Here is a 23,128-nt window from a genome sequence, read left to right on the forward strand (position 1 = left end):
CTCGCCACCAGCTAGGCCGCCTCGCCACCAGCTAGGCCGCCTCGCCACCAGCTAGGCCGCCTCGCCACCAGCTAGGCCGCCTCGCCACCAGCTAGGCCGCCTCGCCACCAGCTAGGCCGCCTCGCCACCAGCTAGGCCGCCTCGCCACCAGCTAGGCCGCCTCGCCACCAGCTAGGCCGCCTCGCCACCAGCTAGGCCGCCTCGCCACCAGCTAGGCCGCCTCGCCACCAGCTAGGCCGCCTCGCCACCAGCTAGGCCGTCTCGTCTACGGCTAGACATTTGGACTCTCAAACCCCCAGTAAAATCAATTAGATTACATGATCAAAAAGAGTATAGATCTCCCATTTGTAACGTACGCAGATAACACAAAGATATACTTGTCATTTATATGGAGTTCCCACTGTACCTGAAGTGAAGAGGCTGTGTGGTTGGGGTGCAGTGGGCCAGGTGTCGTGGTTGTTATGTGTGGAGGTGCTGGGGAACCCACGGAGGCTGCTGGGGATGGGGTTAGGATGGCGATAGTTACTATTGTCAGAGAACAGAGACTGGGACTCGGCGGCAGCCCCCTGAAAGGGAGACCGGGTAGTCACACTGATGGGAACCACCTGGCTGGCTTTGGAGAAACCAGGAGGGCCGGAGAGGACAGGAGGGGGCGACGGAGAGTCACTGTCTGGGAGCTGGAGGGGGAGATGAGGGAGAGAGAGAGGGAGGGAGGAGAGAGGGAGGGAGGAGAGAGGGAGGGAGGAGAGAGGGAGGGAGAGGGAGGGAGGGAGGAGGAGGGAGGGAGGAGAGAGGGAGGAGGGAGAGAGAGGGGGAGAGGGAGGAGAGGGAGGAGGGAGAGAGGGAGGAGGGAGAGAGGGGAGGAGGGAGAGAGAGAGGGAGAGGAGAGAGAGAGGGAGGGAGAGAGAGGGAGAGAGAGAGGAGAGAGGGGGGGAGAGAGGAGAGGGAGGGAGGAGAGAGAGGAGAGGGAGGGAGGGAGAGAGAGAGGGAGGGAGAGGGAGGAGAGAGAGGGGGAGGGAGAGAGGAGGGAGAGAGAGGGGGAGAGAGAGAGGGGGAGAGAGGAGGGGAGAGAGAGAGAGGAGAGAGAGAGAGAGAGGGAGATGAGGGGAGAGAGAGGAGAGGGAGATGAGGGACGAGAGAGAGGAGAGGGAGATGAGGGACGAGAGAGAGGGAGGGAGGAGAGAGAGATGGAGAGAGAGAGAGAGAGAGAGAGGAGAGGGAGATGAGGGACGAGAGAGGGGAGGGAGATGAGGGAGGAGAGAGAGGAGAGGGAGATGAGGGAGAGAGAGAGGAGAGGGAGAGAGGGGGAGAGAGAGAGAGGGAGATGAGGGAGAGAGAGAGGAGAGGGAGATGAGGGAGAGAGAGAGAGAGGGAGGAGAGAGGGGAGGGAGAGAGAGAGAGGGAGGAGAGAGGGAGAGAGAGAGGAGGAGAGAGGGAGATGAGGGAGAGAGAGAGGAGAGGGAGATGAGGGATGAGAGAGAGAGAGAGAGGGAGGAGAGAGGGGAGGAGAGGGAGAGAGAGAGAGGGAGGAGAGAGAAGAGAGAGAGGGAGGAGAGAGAGGAGAGAGGAGAGAGGGAGGAGAGAGAGAGAGAGAGAGAGAGAGGAGAGAGAGAGAGAGAGAGAGAGAGAGAGAGAGGGAGAGGAGAGAGAGAGAGAGGAGAGAGAGAGAGGAGAGAGAGAGAGAGAGAGAGAGAGGAGAGAGAGAGGGAGGAGAGAGAGATAATAGAGAGAGGGATGAATAAAGGAAGAGATTAGTTGAATAAGAATAATAATAAGAAGAGAGGAGATAGATAATAATAATAAGAGATACTGAGAGATAATAATAATACTGAGGGATAATAATAATAATAATAATAATAATAATAATAATGAATAAAATAACACTGATTAGTTGAATAATAATAATAATAATAATAATAATAATAAACCAAATCAAACCAAAATATTTATTTATATAGCCCTTCGTACATCAGCTGATATCTCAAAGTGCTGTACAGAAATAGCCTAAAACCCCAAACAGCAAATAATAATAATAATAATAATAATAATAATAATAATACTGACCAATAATAATAATAATACTGACCATAATAATAATAATAATAATAATAATAATAATAATAATAATACTGACCAATGTGTAACAGCTTTTCAATCAAGATGTCTAGGAAGCAACAGATCGCTGCAGATTCCCATCTATCAAGTCTAAGGTCGAATAATAAAGACCATTTTCCCATTGCTTCTGAAAACTCTCCCATGTTCTCCATCTTACCAGGTTGTGACGTTCTGAGGAGTCCCCATGTTGTGTGTCCCTGCTCCTGGTGACCTCTGGCAGAGCGTCCCTGGGGCTGAAAGACAAAGCAGCCCTGTTAGAACAACCATGGTGTGGAGAGGATGACCAGAGATCAAATGACATCACCACCAGGATGTGGACACCTGCTCGTCCAACATCTCATTCCATCACCATGAGCATTAATATGGAGTTGGTCCCCTCTTCTCGCCAGTAGACAGAGAGAGTAACAGCCACGCCAGTAGAGAGAGAGAGAACAGCCACGCCAGATAACAGCCACGCCAGAGACGAGAGATAACAGCCACGCCAGTAGACGAGAGATAACAGACGCCAGTAGAGATAACAGCCACGCCAGTAGACGAGAGATAACAGCCACGCCAGTAGACGAGAGATAACAGCCACGCCAGTAGACGAGAGATAACAGCCACGCCAGTAGACAGAGAGATAACAGCCACGCCAGTAGACGAGAGATAACAGCCACGCCAGAGAGACGAGAGATAACAGCCACGCCAGTAGACGAGAGATACAGCCAGCCACGCCAGTAGACGCCGAGAGATAACAGCCACGCCAGTAGACGAGAGATAACAGCCACGCCAGTAGACGAGAGATAACAGCCACGCCAGTAGACGAGAGATAACAGCCACGCCAGTAGACGAGAGATAACAGCCACGCCAGTAGAGATAACAGCCACGCCAGTAGACGAGAGATAACAGCCACGCCAGTAGACGAGAGATAACAGCCACGCCAGTAGACGAGAGATAACAGCCACGCCAGTAGACGAGAGATAACAGCCACGCCAGTAGCCAGATAACAGCCACGCCAGTAGACGAGAGATAACAGCCACGCCAGTAGACGAGAGATAACAGCCACGCCAGTAGACGAGAGATAACAGCCACGCCAGTAGACGAGAGATAACAGCCACGCCAGTAGACGAGAGATAACAGCCACGCCAGTAGACGAGAGATAACAGCCACGCCAGTAGACGAGAGATAACAGCCACGCCAGTAGACGAGAGATAACAGCCACGCCACGCCAGTAGACGCCAGTAGACGAGAGATAACAGCCACGCCAGTAGACGAGAGATAACAGCAACAGCCACGCCAGTAGACGAGAGATAACAGCCACGCCAGTAGACGAGAGATACCAGCCACGCCAGTAGACGAGAGATACCAGCCACGCCAGTAGACGAGAGATAACAGCCACGCCAGTAGACGAGAGATAACAGCCACGCCAGTAGACGAGAGATAACAGCCACGCCAGTAGACGAGAGATAACAGCCACGCCAGTAGACGAGAGATAACAGCCACGCAGTAGACGAGAGATAACAGACGCCAGTAGAGATACACAGACGAGAGATAACCACGCCAGTAGACGAGAGATAACAGCCACGCCAGTAGACGAGAGATAACAGCCACGCCAGTAGACGAGAGATAACAGCCACGCCAGTAGAGCCACAGCTAACGCCAGTAGACCAGTACAGCCACGCCAGTAGACGAGAGATAACAGACGAGAGATAACAGCCACGCCAGTAGACGAGAGATAACAGCCACGCCAGTAGACGAGATAACAGCCACGCCAGTAGATAACAGCCACGCCAGATAACAGCCACGCCAGTAGACGAGAGATAACAGCCACAGCCAGATAACAGCCACGCCAGTAGAGAGATAACAGCCACGCCAGTAGACGAGAGATAACAGCCACGCCAGTAGACCAGTAGAGAGATAACAGCCACGTGGAGTAGACGCCAGAGATAACAGCCACGATAACAGCCACGCCAGTAGACGAGAGATAACAGCCACGCCAGTAGACGAGAGATAACAGCAACGCCAGTAGACGAGAGATAACAGCAACGCCAGTAGACGAGAGATAACAGCCACGCCAGTAGACGAGAGATAACAGCCACGCCAGTAGACGAGAGATAACAGCCACGCCAGTAGACGAGAGATAACAGCACGCCAGTAGACGAGAGATAGTACAGCCACGCCAGTAGACGAGAGATAACAGCCACGCCAGTAGACGATAACAGAGATAACAGCAACGCCAGTAGACGAGAGATAACAGCCACGCCAGTAGACGAGAGATAACAGCCACGCCAGTAGACGAGAGATAACAGCAACGCCAGTAGACGAGAGATAACAGCCACGCCAGTAGACGAGAGATAACAGCCACGCCAGTAGACGAGAGAGACAGAGAACAGCCACGCCAGTAGACGAGAGATAACAGCAACGCCAGTAGACGAGAGATAACAGCCACGCCAGTAGACGAGAGATAACAGCAACGCCAGTAGACGAGATAACAGAGATAACAGATAACAGCAACGCCCAGATAACAGCAACGCCAGACAGAGAGATAACAGCAACGCCAGTAGGAGATAACAGCCACGCCAGTACGAGAGATAACAGCAACGCCAGTAGACGAGAGATAACAGCCACGCCAGTAGACGAGAGATAACAGCAACGCCAGTAGACGAGAGATAACAGCCACCAGTAGACGAGAGATAACAGCCACGCCAGTAGACGAGAGATAACAGCCACGCCAGTAGACGAGAGATAACCGGTAGAGCATCGAGGAGGTTTGAAGGACATTAATTCCCGGGAACAGGATGAATTAAAATTCTACTTCTCATGTTAGTCATTGTTCTTTGTGTGAAAACATTTCAAATGGGGCCTTTAGAAAAGAAGCTGTGTGTAAAATTAGTTTGGGGAGTTAATGTCAGTGGATGGTTGTTATAAAGACTGATACACACTAATGTCAGTGGATGGTTGTTATAAAGACTGATACACACTAATGTCAGTGGATGGTTGTTATAAAGACTGATACACACTAATGTCAGTGGATGGTTTTTAAAGACTGATACACACTAATGTCAGTGGATGGTTTTTAAAGACTGATACACACTAATGTCAGTGGATGGTTGTTATAAAGACTGATACACACTAATGTCAGTGGATGGTTGTTATTATAAAGACTGGATACACACTAATGTCAGTGGATGGTTGTTAAAGACTGACACACACTAATGTCAGTGGATGGTTGTTTAAAGACTGATACACACTAATGTCAGTGGATGGTTGTTATAAAGACTGATACACACTAATGTCAGTGGATGGTTGTTATAAAGACTGATACACACTAATGTCAGTGGATGGTTGTTATAAAGACTGATACACACTAATGTCAGTGGATGGTTGTTATAAAGACTGATACACACTAATGTCAGTGGATGGTTGTTATAAAGACTGATACACACTAATGTCAGTGGATGGTTGTTATAAAGACTGATACACACTAATGTCAGTGGATGGTTGTTATAAAGACTGATACACACTAATGTCAGTGGATGGTTGTTATAAAGACTGATACACACTAATGTCAGTGGATGGTTGTTATAAAGACTGATACACACTAATGTCAGTGGATGGTTGTTATAAAGACTGATACACACTAATGTCAGTGGATGGTTGTTATAAAGACTGATACACACTAATGTCAGTGGATGGTTGTTATAAAGACTGATACACACTAATGTCAGTGGATGGTTGTTATAAAGACTGATACACACTAATGTCAGTGGATGGTTGTATAAAGACTGATACACACTAATGTCAGTGGATGGTTGTTATAAAGACTGATACACACTAATGTCAGTGGATGGTTGTTATAAAGACTGATACACACTAATGTCAGTGGATGGTTGTTAAAGACTGATACACACTAATGTCAGTGGATGGTTGTTAAAGACTGATACACACTAATGTCAGTGGATGGTTGTTATAAAGACTGATACACACTAATGTCAGTGGATGGTTGTTATAAAGACTGATACACACTAATGTCAGTGGATGGTTGTTATAAAGACTGATACACACTAATGTCAGTGGATGGTTGTTATAAAGACTGATACACACTAATGTCAGTGGATGGTTGTTATAAAGACTGATACACACTAATGTCAGTGGATGGTTGTTATAAAGACTGATACACACTAATGTCAGTGGATGGTTGTTATAAAGACTGATACACACTAATGTCAGTGGATGGTTGTTATAAAGACTGATACACACTAATGTCAGTGGATGGTTGTTATAAAGACTGATACACACTAATGTCAGTGGATGGTTGTTATAAAGACTGATTGATACACACTAATGTCAGTGGATGGTTGTTATAAAGACTGATACACACTAATGTCAGTGGATGGTTGTTATAAAGACTGATACACACTAATGTCAGTGGATGGTTGTTATAAAGACTGATACACACTAATGTCAGTGGATGGTTGTTATAAAGACTGATACACACTAATGTCAGTGGATGGTTGTTATAAAGACTGATACACACTAATGTCAGTGGATGGTTGTTAAAGACTGATACACACTAATGTCAGTGGATGGTTGTTATAAAGACTGATACACACTAATGTCAGTGGATGGTTGTTAAAGACTGATACACACTAATGTCAGTGGATGGTTGTTATAAAGACTGATACACACTAATGTCAGTGGATGGTTGTTATAAAGACTGATACACACTAATGTCAGTGGATGGTTGTTATAAAGACTGATACACACTAATGTCAGTGGATGGTTGTTATAAAGACTGATACACACTAATGTCAGTGGATGGTTGTTAAAGACTGATACACACTAATGTCAGTGGATGGTTGTTAAAGACTGATACACACTAATGTCAGTGGATGGTTGTTATAAAGACTGATACACACTAATGTCAGTGGATGGTTGTTATAAAGACTGATACACACTAATGTCAGTGGATGGTTGTTATAAAGACTGATACACACTAATGTCAGTGGATGGTTGTTATAAAGACTGATACACACTAATGTCAGTGGATGGTTGTTATAAAGACTGATACACACTAATGTCAGTGGATGGTTGTTATAAAGACTGATACACACTAATGTCAGTGGATGGTTGTTATAAAGACTGATACACACTAATGTCAGTGGATGGTTGTTAAAGACTGATTGATACACACTAATGTCAGTGGATGGTTGTTATAAAGACTGATACACACTAATGTCAGTGGATGGTTGTTATAAAGACTGATACACACTAATGTCAGTGGATGGTTGTTATAAAGACTGATACACACTAATGTCAGTGGATGGTTGTTATAAAGACTGATACACACTAATGTCAGTGGATGGTTGTTATAAAGACTGATACACACTAATGTCAGTGGATGGTTGTTATAAAGACTGATACACACTAATGTCAGTGGATGGTTGTTAAAGACTGATACACACTAATGTCAGTGGATGGTTGTTATAAAGACTGATACACACTAATGTCAGTGGATGGTTGTTATAAAGACTGACACACACTAATGTCAGTGGATGGTTGTTATAAAGACCGATACACACTAATGTCAGTGGATGGTTGTTATAAAGACTGATACACACAAACAGAGCGATGGGGCGTCATAGACCAGCGCCGTGCAACATTTTAGGTACTCGGAAGTGCTCGAGTGAAGTGTGTACGGACGGCCCTTTTACCTTGGAGGGTCACGGCTTGAGGAGAAGGGCGAGAGGCCAGTCACAGAGCCCAGGCCAACGTCACGTTCAGGTCCGTCCGGTGACACGTGTTCAGTGTCCAAGACGCCGCCGTTCGACGGCGGGCTCTTACTGTGCTCCGATAGACCATCGGTCGTCTTCCCCGTGGGGTGTAACGCTGGCCACACGTCTTGTCCGTGACTGTTGTTACTGTTGGATCTGTAGAGAAGAGGAGAGAGTGGGAAGGGGGGAAGAGGAGAGAGTGGGAAGGGGAAGGGGAAGGGGGTGAAGTGGGGGAAGAGAGCGAAGGGGGAGAAGAGTTATAAAGGGAAGGGGGGAAGAGAGCGAAAAGGGGGAAGAGAGCGGGGGGGAAGGGGGTGAATGGGGGAAGAGAGCGAAGGGGGAGAAGAGAGGGAAGGGGGAAACTAATGGAGTGGGGGTGTTATAAAGGGGGGAACTAATGTGAAGGGGGGAAGTTATAAAGAGGGAAGGCGGGGAAGAGGAAGGGGGGAAGGGGGGAGGGGGTGAAGTGGGGGAAGAGAGGGAAAGGGGGAAGGGAAGGAAAGAGGAAGGGGGTGAAGGGGGTGAAGGGGGAAGAGGAATGGGGGGATGGGGGTGAAGAGAGGGAATGGGGGATGGGGGAAAGAGAGGGAATGGGGGTGAAGAGGAAGGGGGTGAAGGGGGGAAGAGGGGGAAGGGGGTGAAGGGGGGAAGAGAGGGAAGGGGGGAAGAGGGTGAAGGGGGGTGTTATAAAGAGGGGGAACTAATGAAGGGGGGAAGAGAGGGAAGGGGGGAAGAGAGGGATGGGGGGAAGAGGGTGAAGGGGGGAAGAGGGTGAAGGGGGGAAGAGGGTGAAGGGGGGAAAAGGGTGAAGGGGGGAAGAGAGGGAAGGGGGAAAGAGAGGGAAGGGGGAAAGAGAGGGAAGGGGGAAAGAGAGGGAAGGGGGGAAAGAGAGGGAATGGGGGGAAGGGGGTGAAGGGGGAAAGAGGGGAAGGGGGAAAGAGAGGGAAGGGGGAAAGAGAGGGAAGGGGGGAAGGGGGTGAAGGGGGGAAAGAGAGGGAAGGGGGAAGAGAAGGGGGAAGAGGACAGGCTAATGTCAGGGAAGGGGGGAAGGGGAAGGGGGAAGGGGGAAGGGGGGTAAAGAGAGCGAAAGGGGGAAGGGGGTGAAGGGGGGAAGGGGGAAGGGGATGAAGGGGGAAGGGGGGAAAGAGAGGGAAGGGGGGAAAGAGAGGGAAGGGGGAAAGAGAGGGAAGGGGGAAGAGAGGGGGTGAAGGGGGAGAGAGCGAAGGGGGTGAAGGGGGAAGAGAGGGAAGGGGGTAAAGAGAGCGAAGGGGGAAAGAGAGCGAAGGGGGGAAGGGGGTGAAGGGGGGAAGGGGATGAAGGGGGGAAGGGGATGAAGAGGGGGAAGGGGATGAAGGGGATGAAGGGGGGAAGGGGATGAAGGGGGGAAGAGAGGGAAGGGGGAAAGAGAGCGAAGGGGGGGGAAAGAGAGGAAGGGGGAAGGGGATGAAGGGGGTGAAGGGGGTGAAGGGGGAAGGGGATGAAGGGGGGAAGGGGATGAAGAGGAAGGGGGTGAAGGGGGGAAGAGAGCGAAGGGGGTGAAGAGAGCGAAGGGGGTGAAGAGAGCGAAGGGGGTGAAGGGGGGAAGAGAGCGAAGGGGGTGAAGAGAGCGAAGGGGGTGAAAGAGAGCGAAGGGGGTGAAGAGAGCGAAGGGGGAGAAGAGAGGGAAGGGGGGAAAGAGGAAGGGGGTGAAGGGGGGGGAAGGGGGTGAAGGGGGTGGGGGAAGGGGGAAGAGGGGGAAGGGGATAGAGTGGGAAGAGGGGGGTGAAGGGGGTGAAGGGGGAAAGAGAGGGAAGAGGAAGGGGGGAAGAGGAAGGGGGGAAGAGAGCGAAGGGGGAAGAGAGCGAAGGGGGAAGAGAGCGAAGGGGGGAAGAGAGCGAAGGGGGGAAGAGAGCGAAGGGGGAAGAGAGCGAAGGGGGGAAGAGAGCGAAGGGGGAAGAGAGCGAAGGGGGGAAGAGAGCGAAGGGGGGAAGAGAGCGAAGGGGGGAAGAGAGCGAAGGGGGGGAAGAGAGCGAAGGGGGGGAAGAGAGTGAAGGGGGGGAAGGGGAGAGGGTGGGAAGAGAGCGAAGGGGGTGAAGGGGGGGAAGAGAGCGAAGGGGGGGAAGAGAGCGAAGGGGGTGAAGAGAGAAAGAAGGAATAGTGAGTAATTGGGGGGAAGAGAAGGGAGACGAATGTACCACGAGTCAATCTCAGCTCTTCAAAAGACATCAGTCAAGCGTCAGGTATCAAAATGGATCCCAGGATAGTGTTTACCTCTAAAGAGCTCTCAGCCTACCTCTGTAAAGGTTTAGAGCTCTCAGCCTACCTCTGTAAAGGTTTAGAGCTCTCAGCCTACCTCTGTAAAGGTTTAGAGCTCTCAGCCTACCTCTGTAAAGGTTTAGAGCTCTCAGCCTACCTCTGTAAAGGTTTAGAGCTCTCAGCCTACCTCTAAAGGTTTAGAGCTCTTAGCCTACCTCTGTAAAGGTTTAGAGCTCTTAGCCTACCTCTGTAAAGGTTTAGAGCTCTTAGCCTACCTCTGTAAAGGTTTAGAGCTCAGCCTACCTCTGTAAAGGTTTAGAGCTCTCAGCCTACCTCCTTAAAGGTTTAGAGCTCTCAGCCTACCTCCTTAAAGGTTTAGAGCTCTCAGCCTACCTCTGTAAAGGTTTAGAGCTCTCAGCCTACCTCTGTAAAGGTTTAGAGCTCTCAGCCTACCTCTGTAAAGGTTTAGAGCTCTCAGCCTACCTCTGTAAAGGTTTAGAGCTCTCAGCCTACCTCTGTAAAGGTTTAGAGCTCTCAGCCTACCTCTGTAAAGGTTTAGAGCTCTCAGCCTACCTCTGTAAAGGTTTAGAGCTCTCAGCCTACCTCTTGTAAAGGTTTAGAGCTCTCAGCCTACCTCTTGTAAAGGTTTAGAGCTCTCAGCCTACCTCTGTAAAGGTTTAGAGCTCTCAGCCTACCTCTGTAAAGGTTTAGAGCTCTCAGCCTACCTCTTTAAAGGTTTAGAGCTCTTAGCCTACCTCTTTAAAGGTTTAGAGCTCTTAGCCTACCTCTGCAAACAGCTGGGTTTAGAGCTCTTGGTCGTCTCCCCTCCTGAGGTCTGGGTGGTAAAGCTGGGGTTCTGGTACAGATCCTGTAACAGCCTCTGTTCATACTCTTGATGCTTCCCTGCCTGACAGACAACAGAGCGACACAAAGGATCATGTTAGAAAGATAAAACACCTGCTGTGAAGTCCAACACTACTACAATATTGGGACTCCATTTCAAATTCTCCTAGTTCATCCCATCTACTCGTCTCCTTCTCAAGCATTATTGGAGGAGAAGGTCCCAGGTCCCTCAAACCATTCCACAATGTGTTTTGAGAAGGAGGTAGGAGATAGCAGGGTGAGGATCGGAGGAAAGATGAATTGAGAAAGAGCCTTTCCTGAGTATTGAAATTGGTCATCTTACCTGCATCTCCTCTTTAGTGAAGCTGGCCGCATCGTCCCCCAGCTCGTGTAGATACATGCAGTCAGGTTTGGGACACCCCATGCTCTTCAGAAAGTAGCTGCAGTATTTCGTCGTCCCTAAAGAAGCCTGCAGAACACAACGACAGCTCGTTAGCTGCAGTATTTTCGTCGTCCCTAAAGAAGCCTGTAGAACACAACGACAGTTCGTTAGCTGCAGTATTTTCGTCGTCCCTAAAGAAGCCTGTAGAACACAACGACAGTTCGTTAGCTGCAGTATTTCGCCGTCCCTAAAGAAGCCTGTAGAACACAACGACAGCTCGTTAGCTGCAGTATTTCGTCGTCCCTAAAGAAGCCTGTAGAACACAACGACAGCTCGTTAGCTGCAGTATTTCGCCGTCCCTAAAGAAGCCTGTAGAACACAACGACAGCTCGTTAGCTGCAGTATTTCGTCGTCCCTAAAGAAGCCTGCAGAACACAACGACAGCTCGTTAGCTGCAGTATTTTCGTCGTCCCTAAAGAAGCCTGTAGAACACAACGACAGTTCGTTAGGTCAAACTATGCACGAGATATCCACATGTACAACACGCTTGGCAATAATTCCCCAAGACAGGGACCTTGATTGAACGAGTAGAAAAGGGAACACGCCTTCATTTAGTCGAGAAAGTTCAAGTTAAACCCCTTTTCAAACCAAGATGAAAAGTCGCTTGCGCCTCAGGATAAACCTCTCCTCTTACCTGCTTTGGCAGCATTCAATCATGGACACTCTATTGTTGTTGTCTGACATCAAACTTGTCATTATGAAAAAGTATAAACACAAATGGCACGACGACGTCTCGGGACAGCCTGGCCCAACACGTCTGGGCGTGACGTCTCGCCAGTCTGGCATAAACCAACAATGCTACACAATCTTTTTTTTCGCACCCAAATAGAAAATCGGTTTTAAAAATGTATTCAGGATATGACAACTAAAATCAACTTTTATAGACAATGTTTTTGGTTCTCTGGTTAGCTAGCTATCCAGATGGCTAGCCAGCTCATATAATTACCAGAACATATCTGACAACACTTTTTATTCACCATGACAACGATACCAACAACAGGGTCAAAGTTGAACGTCTCTTCCTCCTTGCCGGCTAAGCAGTGGCTATATTAAAAAGGGGAATGCCGACAAGAAAGAGGTCAAAATACATTTTTAAAATGGGGCTGTTTTAAAAAGATTTAAAAACATCACACAATTGTTATTACAGCCAACACACAATAAATCCTGTGTGAAAGGTGTAGAAATTCACATCAGAGAAGCGGACATTTCAAACGTTAATCTAATACAGAGATGCTTATTGTTTTGTCCTGTGCCCAGACTAGAGATGCTTATTGTTCTGTCCTGTGCCCAGACTAGAGATGCTTATTGTTTTGTCCTGTGCCCAGACTAGAGATGCTTATTGTTCTGTCCTGTGCCCAGACTAGAGATGCTTATTGTTCTGTCCTGTGCCCAGACTAGAGATGCTTATTGTTTTGTCCTGTGCCCAGACTAGAGATGCTTATTGTGTTGTCCTGTGCCCAGACTAGAGATGCTTATTGTTCTGTCCTGTGCCCAGACTAGAGATGCTTATTGTTCTGTCCTGTGCCCAGACTAGAGATGCTTATTGTTCTGTCCTGTGCCCAGACTAGAGATGCTTATTGTTCTGTCCTGTGCCCAGACTAGAGATGCTTATTGTTCTGTCCTGTGCCCAGACTAGAGATGCTTATTGTTTGGTCCTGTGCCCAGACTAGAGATGCTTATTGTTCTGTCCTGTGCCCAGACTAGAGATGCTTATTGTTCTGTCCTGTGCCCAGACTAGAGATGCTTATTGTTCTGTCCTGTGCCCAGACTAGAGATGCTTATTGTTTGGTCCTGTGCCCAGACTAGAGATGCTTATTGTGTCTGTCCTGTGCCCAGACTAGAGATGCTTATTGTTCTGTCCTGTGCCCAGACTAGAGATGCTTATTGTGTTGTCCTGTGCCCAGACTAGAGATGCTTATTGTTTGGTCCTGTGCCCAGACTAGGATGCTTATTGTTTGGTCCTGTGCCCAGACTAGAGATGCTTATTGTTCTGTCCTGTGCCCAGACTAGAGATGCTTATTGTTCTGTCCTGTGCCCAGACTAGAGATGCTTATTGTTCTGTCCTGTGCCCAGACTAGAGATGCTTATTGTTTGGTCCTGTGCCCAGACTAGAGATGCTTATTGTTTGTCCTGTGCCCAGACTAGAGATGCTTATGTTTGGTCCTGTGCCCAGACTAGAGATGCTTATGGTTTGGTCCTGTGCCCAGACTAGAGATGCTTATCGTTCTGTCCTGTGCCCAGACTAGAGATGCTTATTGTTCTGTCCTGTGCCCAGACTAGAGATGCTTATTGTTCTGTCCTGTGCCCAGACTAGAGATGCTTATTGTTTGGTCCTGTGCCCAGACTAGAGATGCTTATTGTTTGGTCCTGTGCCCAGACTAGAGATGCTTATTGTTTGGTCCTGTGCCCAGACTAGAGATGCTTATTGTTCTGTCCTGTGCCCAGACTAGAGATGCTTATTGTTCTGTCCTGTGCCCAGACTAGAGATGCTTATTGTTTGGTCCTGTGCCCAGACTAGAGATGCTTATTGTTCTGTCCTGTGCCCAGACTAGAGATGCTTATTGTTTGGTCCTGTGCCCAGACTAGAGATGCTTATTGTTCTGTCCTGTGCCCAGACTAGAGATGCTTATTGTTTGGTCCTGTGCCCAGACTAGAGATGCTTATTGTTCTGTCCTGTGCCCAGACTAGAGATGCTTATTGTTCTGTCCTGTGCCCAGACTAGAGATGCTTATTGTTCTGTCCTGTGCCCAGACTAGAGATGCTTATTGTTTGGTCCTGTGCCCAGACTAGAGATGCTTATTGTTTGGTCCTGTGCCCAGACTAGAGATGCTTATTGTTCTGTCCTGTGCCCAGACTAGAGATGCTTATTGTTTGGTCCTGTGCCCAGACTAGAGATGCTTATTGTTCTGTCCTGTGCCCAGACTAGAGATGCTTATTGTTTGGTCCTGTGCCCAGACTAGAGATGCTTATTGTTTGGTCCTGTGACCAGACTAGAGATGCATATTGTTCTGTCCTGTGCCCAGACTAGAGATGCTTATGGTTTGGTCCTGTGCCCAGACTAGAGATGCTTATTGTGTTGTCCTGTGCCCAGACTAGAGATGCTTATGGTTTGGTCCTGTGCCCAGACTAGAGATGCTTATTGTTTGGTCCTGTGCCCAGACTAGAGATGCTTATTGTTCTGTCCTGTGCCCAGACTAGAGATGCTTATTGTTTGGTCCTGTGCCCAGACTAGAGATGCTTATTGTTCTGTCCTGTGCCCAGACTAGAGATGCGTATTGTTTGGTCCTGTGCCCAGACTAGAGATGCTTATTGTTCTGTCCTGTGCCCAGACTAGAGATGCTTATGGTTTGGTCCTGTGCCCAGACTAGAGATGCTTATTGTTTGGTCCTGTGCCCAGACTAGAGATGCTTATTGTTCTGTCCTGTGCCCAGACTAGAGATGCTTATGGTTTGGTCCTGTGCCCAGACTAGAGATGCTTATTGTGTTGTCCTGTGCCCAGACTAGAGATGCTTATGGTTTGGTCCTGTGCCCAGACTAGAGATGCTTATTGTTTGGTCCTGTGCCCAGACTAGAGATGCTTATTGTTCTGTCCTGTGCCCAGACTAGAGATGCTTATTGTTTGGTCCTGTGCCCAGACTAGAGATGCTTATTGTTCTGTCCTGTGCCCAGACTAGAGATGCGTATTGTTTGGTCCTGTGCCCAGACTAGAGATGCTTATTGTTTGGTCCTGTGCCCAGACTAGAGATGCTTATTGTTTGGTCCTGTGCCCAGACTAGAGATGCTTATTGTTCTGTCCTGTGCCCAGACTAGAGATGCTTATTGTTCTGTCCTGTGCCCAGACTAGTGATGCTTATTGTGTTGTCCTGTGCCCAGACTAGAGATGCTTATGGTTTGGTCCTGTGCCCAGACTAGAGATGCTTATTGACTAGATGTACATACCGTGGTATATTTTCCCAAACTTACCTTCAGTGTTCTGCCGTCTACTACCAGGTTGTTGACACACTGTATTGCTCTGAGGGCGTCTTCTGAGCGGATGTAAGTGACATAGGCACTGGCACTGGGACCCTTGGGGGACAAGACCAAGACAATCAATGGACTAATCAATGTGTTAATCAATCAATGTACTTTATGTATTTTCATTGTACTGGTGTTATGACTGTATGTTGTGTTAGTAATACATTTCTAATGCACTCCATCGACCAACCAAACGGCATCAATTTAAACTACAACATTACTGTCAATCATCCTCGCCCACAGGAAGTTCCCGCCCCCTCATACCTGCGAGCCGGCGTATGAGGTGCTGTTGTTGATGACTACTTTATGGACCTTCCCGAACTTCACAAAATACTCGGGTCTCTTTAGAATCTGGGACGGACAGAGGAAAACAGAGGGGCTGTTGGGAAATGTAGTTTAGTCTACACATCAAAACATAACTGTTATAATCATGTTACAACAGTCAATTACGCTCCAAAACTGTTACAATAAGACAGTCAGAACGAGAACAGATTAACAATCTATAAACATTCCAGCGCGTCATGCCGACGCAGGGGCGTGTCACGTCGACGTCATGCCGACGCAGGGGCGTGGCACGTCGGCTTCTTGCCGACGCAGGGGGCGTGGCACGTCGGCTTCTAGCAGACGGGGGGGGCGTGTCACGTCGACGGCATGCCGACGCAGGGGGCGTGGCACGTCGACGTCATGCCGACGCAGGGGCGTGGCACGTCGACGTCATGCCGACGCAGGGGCGTGGCACGTCGACGTCATGCCGACGCAGGGGCGTGGCACATCGACGTCATGCCGACGCAGGGGGTGTGTTATTCTGTAACAGTGGCGTGTTAAATTAATTTTCTATCTGGAATCACAGTCAACTGGACAGGTGAATGACACTGCAGGAGGGTGTTGCATAATTCATCTTGACATCATCAGCAGGGACGAGGGAGAAATCTGTCAGGGGCCCAATCAATACGTAAAAACTAGTGAGAATTGACAGATCAGTCTCTTCATTTCTGAAAGGTGATAGAAGAGCCGTAACGACCCCTGTTCCTACGTCGTTCTGTTAACCCCTTCAACAAGGCAGTTAACCCTGTTCCTAGACCCCTGTTCCTAGACCAGTTAACCCACTGTTCCTAGACCAGTTAACCCACTGTTCCTAGACCAGTTAACCCACTGTTCCTAGACCAGTTAACCCAGTTAACCCACTGTTCCTAGACCAGTTAACCCACTGTTCCTAGACCAGTTAACCCACTGTTCCTAGACCAGTTAAACCCACTGTTCCTAGACCAGTTAACCCCCTGTTCCTAGACCAGTTAACCCACTGTTCCTAGGCAGTTATTGTAAATAAGAATTTGTTCTTCAACTGACTTGCCAAGTTAAATAAATTGCAGCGTAGTGAAGGTTTCTGATCGTAGTGAGGAGGTTTCTAGTGAGGAGGGTTCTGATCTGTAGTGAGGAGGTTTCTGATCCGTAGTGAGGAGGTTTCTGATCCGTAGTGAGGAGGTTTCTGATCCGCAGCGAGGAGGTTTCTGATCCGTAGCGAGGAGGTTTCTGATCCGCAGCGAGAAGGTTTCTGATCCGTAGTGAGGAGGTTTCTGATCCGTAGCGAGGAGGTTTCTGATCCGTAGAGAGGAGGTTTCTGATCCGTAGCGAGGAGGTTTCTGTGGAAGGAGCCCAGGGTAGTGAGAGGGGTAAAAGAGGAAAGTGGTTCGTTGTGTTGGTGGTTTCTGTGGCCCGAGCCGCTGGGCGACGATAGTTTTGACATTCTGGTCACTCTCCGTCCACTTCGACCAGAGCTCAAGACATCTCTTTGCAGCCTTTGTTTGACCAATGCTCCCTCCCTCCCTCCTCTCTCTGTCTCTCCCTTAAAGACTGAGTGAAACCATTGCCAGTAGCAGCTGTGTGATAATCAAACACCACTATATCAGGCCAGACAGAAACAACGAGGACAGACATGGGGAAACTGTTGCCGGTCGTATCCGTGGAAACAGCAGAGTGAGCAGACGGGGTTAAACCGTGAGAGGATATGACATCAGAAAGGTGTTATCATGTCCAATTCCAACAGCATTGTAAACTCAGTGTCTTCCTGACACTTCCAATTCCAACAGCATTGTAAACTCAGTGTCTTCCTGACACTTCATGTCCAATTCCAACAGCATTGTAAACTCAGTATCTTCCTGACACTTCATGTCCAATTCCAACAGCATTGTAAACTCAGTGTCTTCCTGACACTTCCAATTCCAACAGCATTGTAAACTCAGTATCTTCCTGACACTTCCAATTCCAACAGCATTGTAAACTCAGTGTCTTCCTGACACTTCCAATTCCAACAGCATTGTAAACTCAGTGTCTTCCTGACACTTCATGTCCAATTCCAACAGCATTGTAAACTCAGTGTCTTCCTGACACTTCCAATTCCAACAGCATTGTAAACTCAGTGTCTTCCTGACACTTCCAATTCCAACAGCATTGTAAACTCAGTGTCTTCCTGACACTTCATGTCCAATTCCAACAGCATTGTAAACTCAGTGTCTTCCTGACACTTCCAATTCCAACAGCATTGTAAACTCAGTGTCTTCCTGACACTTCATGTCCAATTCCAACAGCATTGTAAACTCAGTATCTTCCTGACACTTCCAATTCCAACAGCATTGTAAACTCAGTGTCTTCCTGACACTTCATGTCCAATTCCAACAGCATTGTAAACTCAGTATCTTCCTGACACTTCATGTCCAATTCCAACAGCATTGTAAACTCAGTGTCTTCCTGACACTTCCAATTCCAACAGCATTGTAAACTCAGTATCTTCCTGACACTTCCAATTCCAACAGCATTGTAAACTCAGTATCTTCCTGACACTTCATGTCCAATTCCAACAGCATTGTAAACTCAGTATCTTCCTGACACTTCCAATTCCAACAGCATTGTAAACTCAGTGTCTTCCTGACACTTCATGTCCAATTCCAACAGCATTGTAAACTCAGTATCTTCCTGACACTTCCAATTCCAACAGCATTGTAAACTCAGTGTCTTCCTGACACTTCCAATTCCAACAGCATTGTAAACTCAGTATCTTCCTGACACTTCCAATTCCAACAGCATTGTAAACTCAGTGTCTTCCTGACACTTCCAATTCCAACAGCATTGTAAACTCAGTGTCTTCCTGACACTTCATGTCCAATTCCAACAGCATTGTAAACTCAGTATCTTCCTGACACTTCCAATTCCAACAGCATTGTAAACTCAGTATCTTCCTGACACTTCCAATTCCAACAGCATTGTAAACTCAGTATCTTCCTGACACTTCATAGACGTAAACAGTTTTATTGTTCTGTGAACAGATGAATCTTCCTGTCCTGTCCATTTCCAACAGGGTTGTTGCTATGACGATCATACAGCATTGACCACTTCGTTGTTGTTGTCCAGCATTTAAACTCAGTGTTCTTGTTGTTGTTTCATGTGGGGAATTAGCAAACAGAAACTCAGATGCCTAGAAGCCAAATAGACCAAACAGCATTGTAAACCAGATTCCTGACAAACCAGATTCCCAGACAAACCAGATTCCAGACAAACCAGATTCCAGACAAACCAGATTCCATCTTCCTGACAAACCAGATTCCAGACAAAACAGTATCTTCCTGACAAACATTGTTCTGTGCTGACACTTATGTTGTTGTTGTTGTTGTTGTGGTGTGGGAAATTTTTCCAGATTCCCGACAAACCAGATTCCAGACAAACCAGATTCCAGACAAACCAGATTCCAGACCCTCCCCTAGAGATTTTAGACGAGGTATTTTATTCTTGTGTTGTTGGGTTCACTAAAACCCTCCTGTTGTACATTATACTACAGAGGAAACTGCTCCAGCTTTCTGTTAATTAAGCTTTTCACAACACTGAATAAATCACCAACTGGTGTGATTCTACATGAGGTTTAGTGATGAAATATTCCTGGGTCCCAGTGGGGATACAAAGCATATTACCCACAAGCCTTACTTTAAATCAAATTGGATTTTTCACATGCGCGGAATACAACCTTACACTGAAATGCTTACTTACGAGTCCCGAACCAACAATGCAGTTTAAAAAAAATACAGATAAGAATAATAAATAAATGTAACAAGTAATTAAAGAGCAGCAGTAAAATAACAATAGTGAGACTATATACAGGGGGAACCGGTACAGAGTCAATGTGCCGGGGCACCGGTTAGTTGAGGTAGTATGTACATGTAGGTAGAGATATTAAAGTGACTATGCATAGATGACAACAACAGAGGGTAGCATCGGTGTAAAAAGAGGGGGGATGTCAATAGTCTGGGTTGTCATTGAATTACTTTCCATTATAAACTGGCTTCACCCTATAATCTCATCCTCTGGATATTATATCACACTCCACTGCCTCCAGAGTTACAGAGCTGACTGAGTCAACCTCTCTCCCTCTCCCTCCCTCCCTCTCGATCATTCTCTCTCGCTCCTTCTCTAGCTCCCTCTCGCTCCTTCTCTAGCTCCCTCTCGCTCCTTCTCTCCCTCTCTCGCTCCCCTCTCTCTCGCTCCCTCCCTCTCTCTCTTCCTCTCTCTCTCCCTCGCTCCCTCCTCTCTCGCTATCCCCCTCCCTCCTCCCTCCTTCTCTCTCCTTCCCTCCCTTCTCTCCCTCCCTCCCTCTTCTCTCCCTCTTGCTCCTTCTCTCCCTCTTGCTCCTTCTCTCTCCTCTTGCTCCTTCTCTCCCTCCCTCCCTCTCGCTCCTTCTCTCTCTCCCTCCCCGCTCCTTCTCTCCCCTCCCTCCCGCTCCTTCCTCTCCCTCCCCTCCCTCCCGCTCCTCTCCTCCCTCTCGCTCCTTCCCTCCCTCCCTCCCTCCCGCTCCCTTCCCTCCCTCCCTCGCTCCTTCTCTCCCCTCTCCCTCCCCCCTCCCCTCTCTCCCTCCCTCCCCTCCCTCCCTCTCTCCCTCCCCCTCCCTCCCTGCCTCCTCCTCCTCCCTCCCTCCTCTCTCCCTCCCTCCCTCTCACTCATTAAGTGAATTTACAGGAAGCAGGGAAGGAAGGATAATCTCACATCAGTCTTGCTGACCTCCTCTCTAAATATTCCCTCTGTGTTGTTTTTAGGAGTGTTCTCTCAGATCTCCGGGTGTGTCTCTGTGTTCCTACCTCTCCTCCCAGCCTCCTGACAGTCCCACTAGAAACACCAGGTTTCTCTCACCTCCCCGCTGGCTCAGGTGCTTCCTGTTTTCTGTCGTCTTCTGTTTCTTCTCCACCTGTTTGGCCTTCTTCTCATTCTTCCCTCCTCTGCAGCTCCTCCCTGCTCCAGGGGGTTGTAGACCGCTGGGTTCTCTCTCCTCTCCCCCTGTACCCTCCCTGAGGCCTCTGGGTAAGGCTGTTCCCTCCCTCCCACCTCCCTCCCCTCTGGGTAAGGCTGTTACCTCCAGGAGACTCAGGGAAGTGAATTCCTCAGGAAGGCAGGGAAGGACAGGAAGGATAATCTCACATCAGTCATTGATGACCGCTGGGTTCTCTGAATAAATATTCCCTCTGTGTTGTTTTTAGAGTGTTATTCTCAGATCTCCGGGTGTTCTCTGTGTTCCTACCTCGGGGGGTTGCCAGCCTCTGTGACAGTCCCACTAGAACACCAGGTTTCTCTGCACCTCCCTAAGGCTGGCCAGGTGCTTCCTGTTTTCACTGAGGCCTCTGGGTAAGGCTGTTACAGAGACAGGAGAGAGGGGCCTTCTTCTCCCTTAGTCCTCTGTAAGCTCCTGTTAAAGAGACAGGAGAGAGGGGTTTCTCCACCGCTGAGGCCTCTGGGTAAGGCTGTTCAGAGACAGGGGGGGTTGTACACCGCTGAGTCCTCTGGGTAAGGCTGTTACAGAGACAGGAGAGAAAGGGGTCTGTACACCGCTGAGGCCTCTGGGTAAGGCTGTTACAGAGACAGGAGAGAGGGGTTTGTACACCGCTGAGGCCTCTGGGTAAGGCTGTTACAGAGACAGGGAGAGAGGGGGTTTGTAGACCGCTGAGGCCTCTGGGTAAGGCTGTTACAGAGACAGGAGAGAGAGGGGTCTGTACACCGCTGAGGCCTCTGGGTAAGGCTGTTAGAGAGACAGGAGAGAGAGGGGTTTGTTAGATAAAAGGACAGGGATTTGTACACCTCTGTAAAGCTGTAGGCAGAGAGGCAGCACGTTACACCACCCCGAACTTTCCCAAGATTCCCCCTGTTGTTCCCAGAGCAGGCTATTCCCCAGTTTCCTGTTGTTCCCAGAGCAGGCTATTCCCCAGTTTCCTGTTGTTCCCAGAGCAGGCTATTCCCCAGTTTCCTGTTGTTCCCAGAGCAGGCTATTCCCCAGTTTCCTGTTGTTCCCAGAGCAGGCTATTCCCCAGTTTCCTGTTGTTCCCAGAGCAGGCTATTCCCCAGTTTCCTGTTGTTCCCAGAGCAGGCTATTCCCCAGTTTCCTGTTGTTCCCAGAGCAGCTATTCCCCAGTTTCCTGTTGTTCCCAGAGCAGGCTATTCCCCAGTTTCCTGTTGTTCCCAGAGCAGGCTATTCCCCAGTTTCCTGTTGTTCCCAGAGCAGGCTATTCCCCAGTTTCCTGTTGTTCCCAGAGCAGGCTATTCCCCAGTTTCCTGTTGTTCCCAGAGCAGGCTATTCCCCAGTTTCCTGTTGTTCCCAGAGCAGGCTATTCCCCAGTTTCCTGTTGTTCCCAGAGCAGGCTATTCCCCAGTTTCCTGTTGTTCCCAGAGCAGGCTATTCCCCAGTTTCCTGTTGTTCCCAGAGCAGGCTATTCCCCAGTTTCCTGTTGTTCCCAGAGCAGGCTATTCCCCAGTTTCCTGTTGTTCCCAGAGCAGGCTATTCCCCAGTTTCCTGTTGTTCCCAGAGCAGGCTATTCCCCAGTTTCCTGTTGTTCCCAGAGCAGGCTATTCCCCAGTTTCCTGTTGTTCCCAGAGCAGGCTATTCCCCAGTTTCCTGTTGTTCCCAGAGCAGGCTATTCCCCAGTTTCCTGTTGTTCCCAGAGCAGGCTATTCCCCAGTTTCCTGTTGTTCCCAGAGCAGGCTATTCCCCAGTTTCCTGTTGTTCCCAGAGCAGGCTATTCCCCAGTTTCCTGTTGTTCCCAGAGCAGGCTATTCCCCAGTTTCCTGTTGTTCCCAGAGCAGGCTATTCCCCAGTTTCCTGTTGTTCCCAGAGCAGGCTATTCCCCAGTTTCCTGTTGTTCCCAGAGCAGGCTATTCCCCAGTTTCCTGTTGTTCCCAGAGCAGGCTATTCCCCAGTTTCCTGTTGTTCCCAGAGCAGGCTATTCCCCAGTTTCCTGTTGTTCCCAGAGCAGGCTATTCCCCAGTTTCCTGTTGTTCCCAGAGCAGGCTATTCCCCAGTTTCCTGTTGTTCCCAGAGCAGGCTATTCCCCAGTTTCCTGTTGTTCCCAGAGCAGGCTATTCCCCAGTTTCCTGTTGTTCCCAGAGCAGGCTATTCCCCAGTTTCCTGTTGTTCCCAGAGCAGGCTATTCCCCAGTTTCCTGTTGTTCCCAGAGCAGGCTGTTCCCGACATCGCCTTTTTTTCTTTAAACGATTGTTTTATGTCAGATGCTACATTTTTGGCCAGTTGCAATTGTAAGTAATTTTTTAAAATTAATTAAATTTAAATAAATCATTTAAAAATCATTTAATTTAATTTAATTTTAAAAACAACCATATATTTTTCTATTGTGAAAGATGCTGTGAAGCCTCATAGCCAGTTAAGTTCTTTGAAAAAGACCTAATAAAACAAGGTAGCTATAAT

The 23,128-nt window shown here is 48.5% G+C and overlaps 1 protein-coding gene across 1 annotated transcript in view; it reads right to left on the minus strand.

Annotated features, from left to right (window-relative positions):
• The window catches only part of LOC127921592 (CCR4-NOT transcription complex subunit 4-like), a 38,526-nt gene extending 22,601 nt beyond the window's left edge, over window positions 1-15,925 (minus strand). The window contains exons 1-8 of the mRNA XM_052505180.1: window positions 15,911-15,925; window positions 15,667-15,753; window positions 15,352-15,453; window positions 11,290-11,415; window positions 10,889-11,010; window positions 7,809-8,024; window positions 2,273-2,348; window positions 407-677 (exon numbers count right to left, since the gene is read on the minus strand). Of these exons, the coding sequence (XP_052361140.1) occupies window positions 407-677; window positions 2,273-2,348; window positions 7,809-8,024; window positions 10,889-11,010; window positions 11,290-11,415; window positions 15,352-15,453; window positions 15,667-15,753; window positions 15,911-15,925 (1,015 nt within the window). The remainder of the gene's footprint in view (window positions 1-406; window positions 678-2,272; window positions 2,349-7,808; window positions 8,025-10,888; window positions 11,011-11,289; window positions 11,416-15,351; window positions 15,454-15,666; window positions 15,754-15,910) is intronic.
• Window positions 15,926-23,128: the final 7,203 nt, after the last annotated feature.

Source organism: Oncorhynchus keta, unplaced genomic scaffold (genome assembly GCF_023373465.1).
Source record: "Oncorhynchus keta strain PuntledgeMale-10-30-2019 unplaced genomic scaffold, Oket_V2 Un_contig_2269_pilon_pilon, whole genome shotgun sequence".
Lineage (NCBI taxonomy): Eukaryota > Metazoa > Chordata > Actinopteri > Salmoniformes > Salmonidae > Oncorhynchus > Oncorhynchus keta.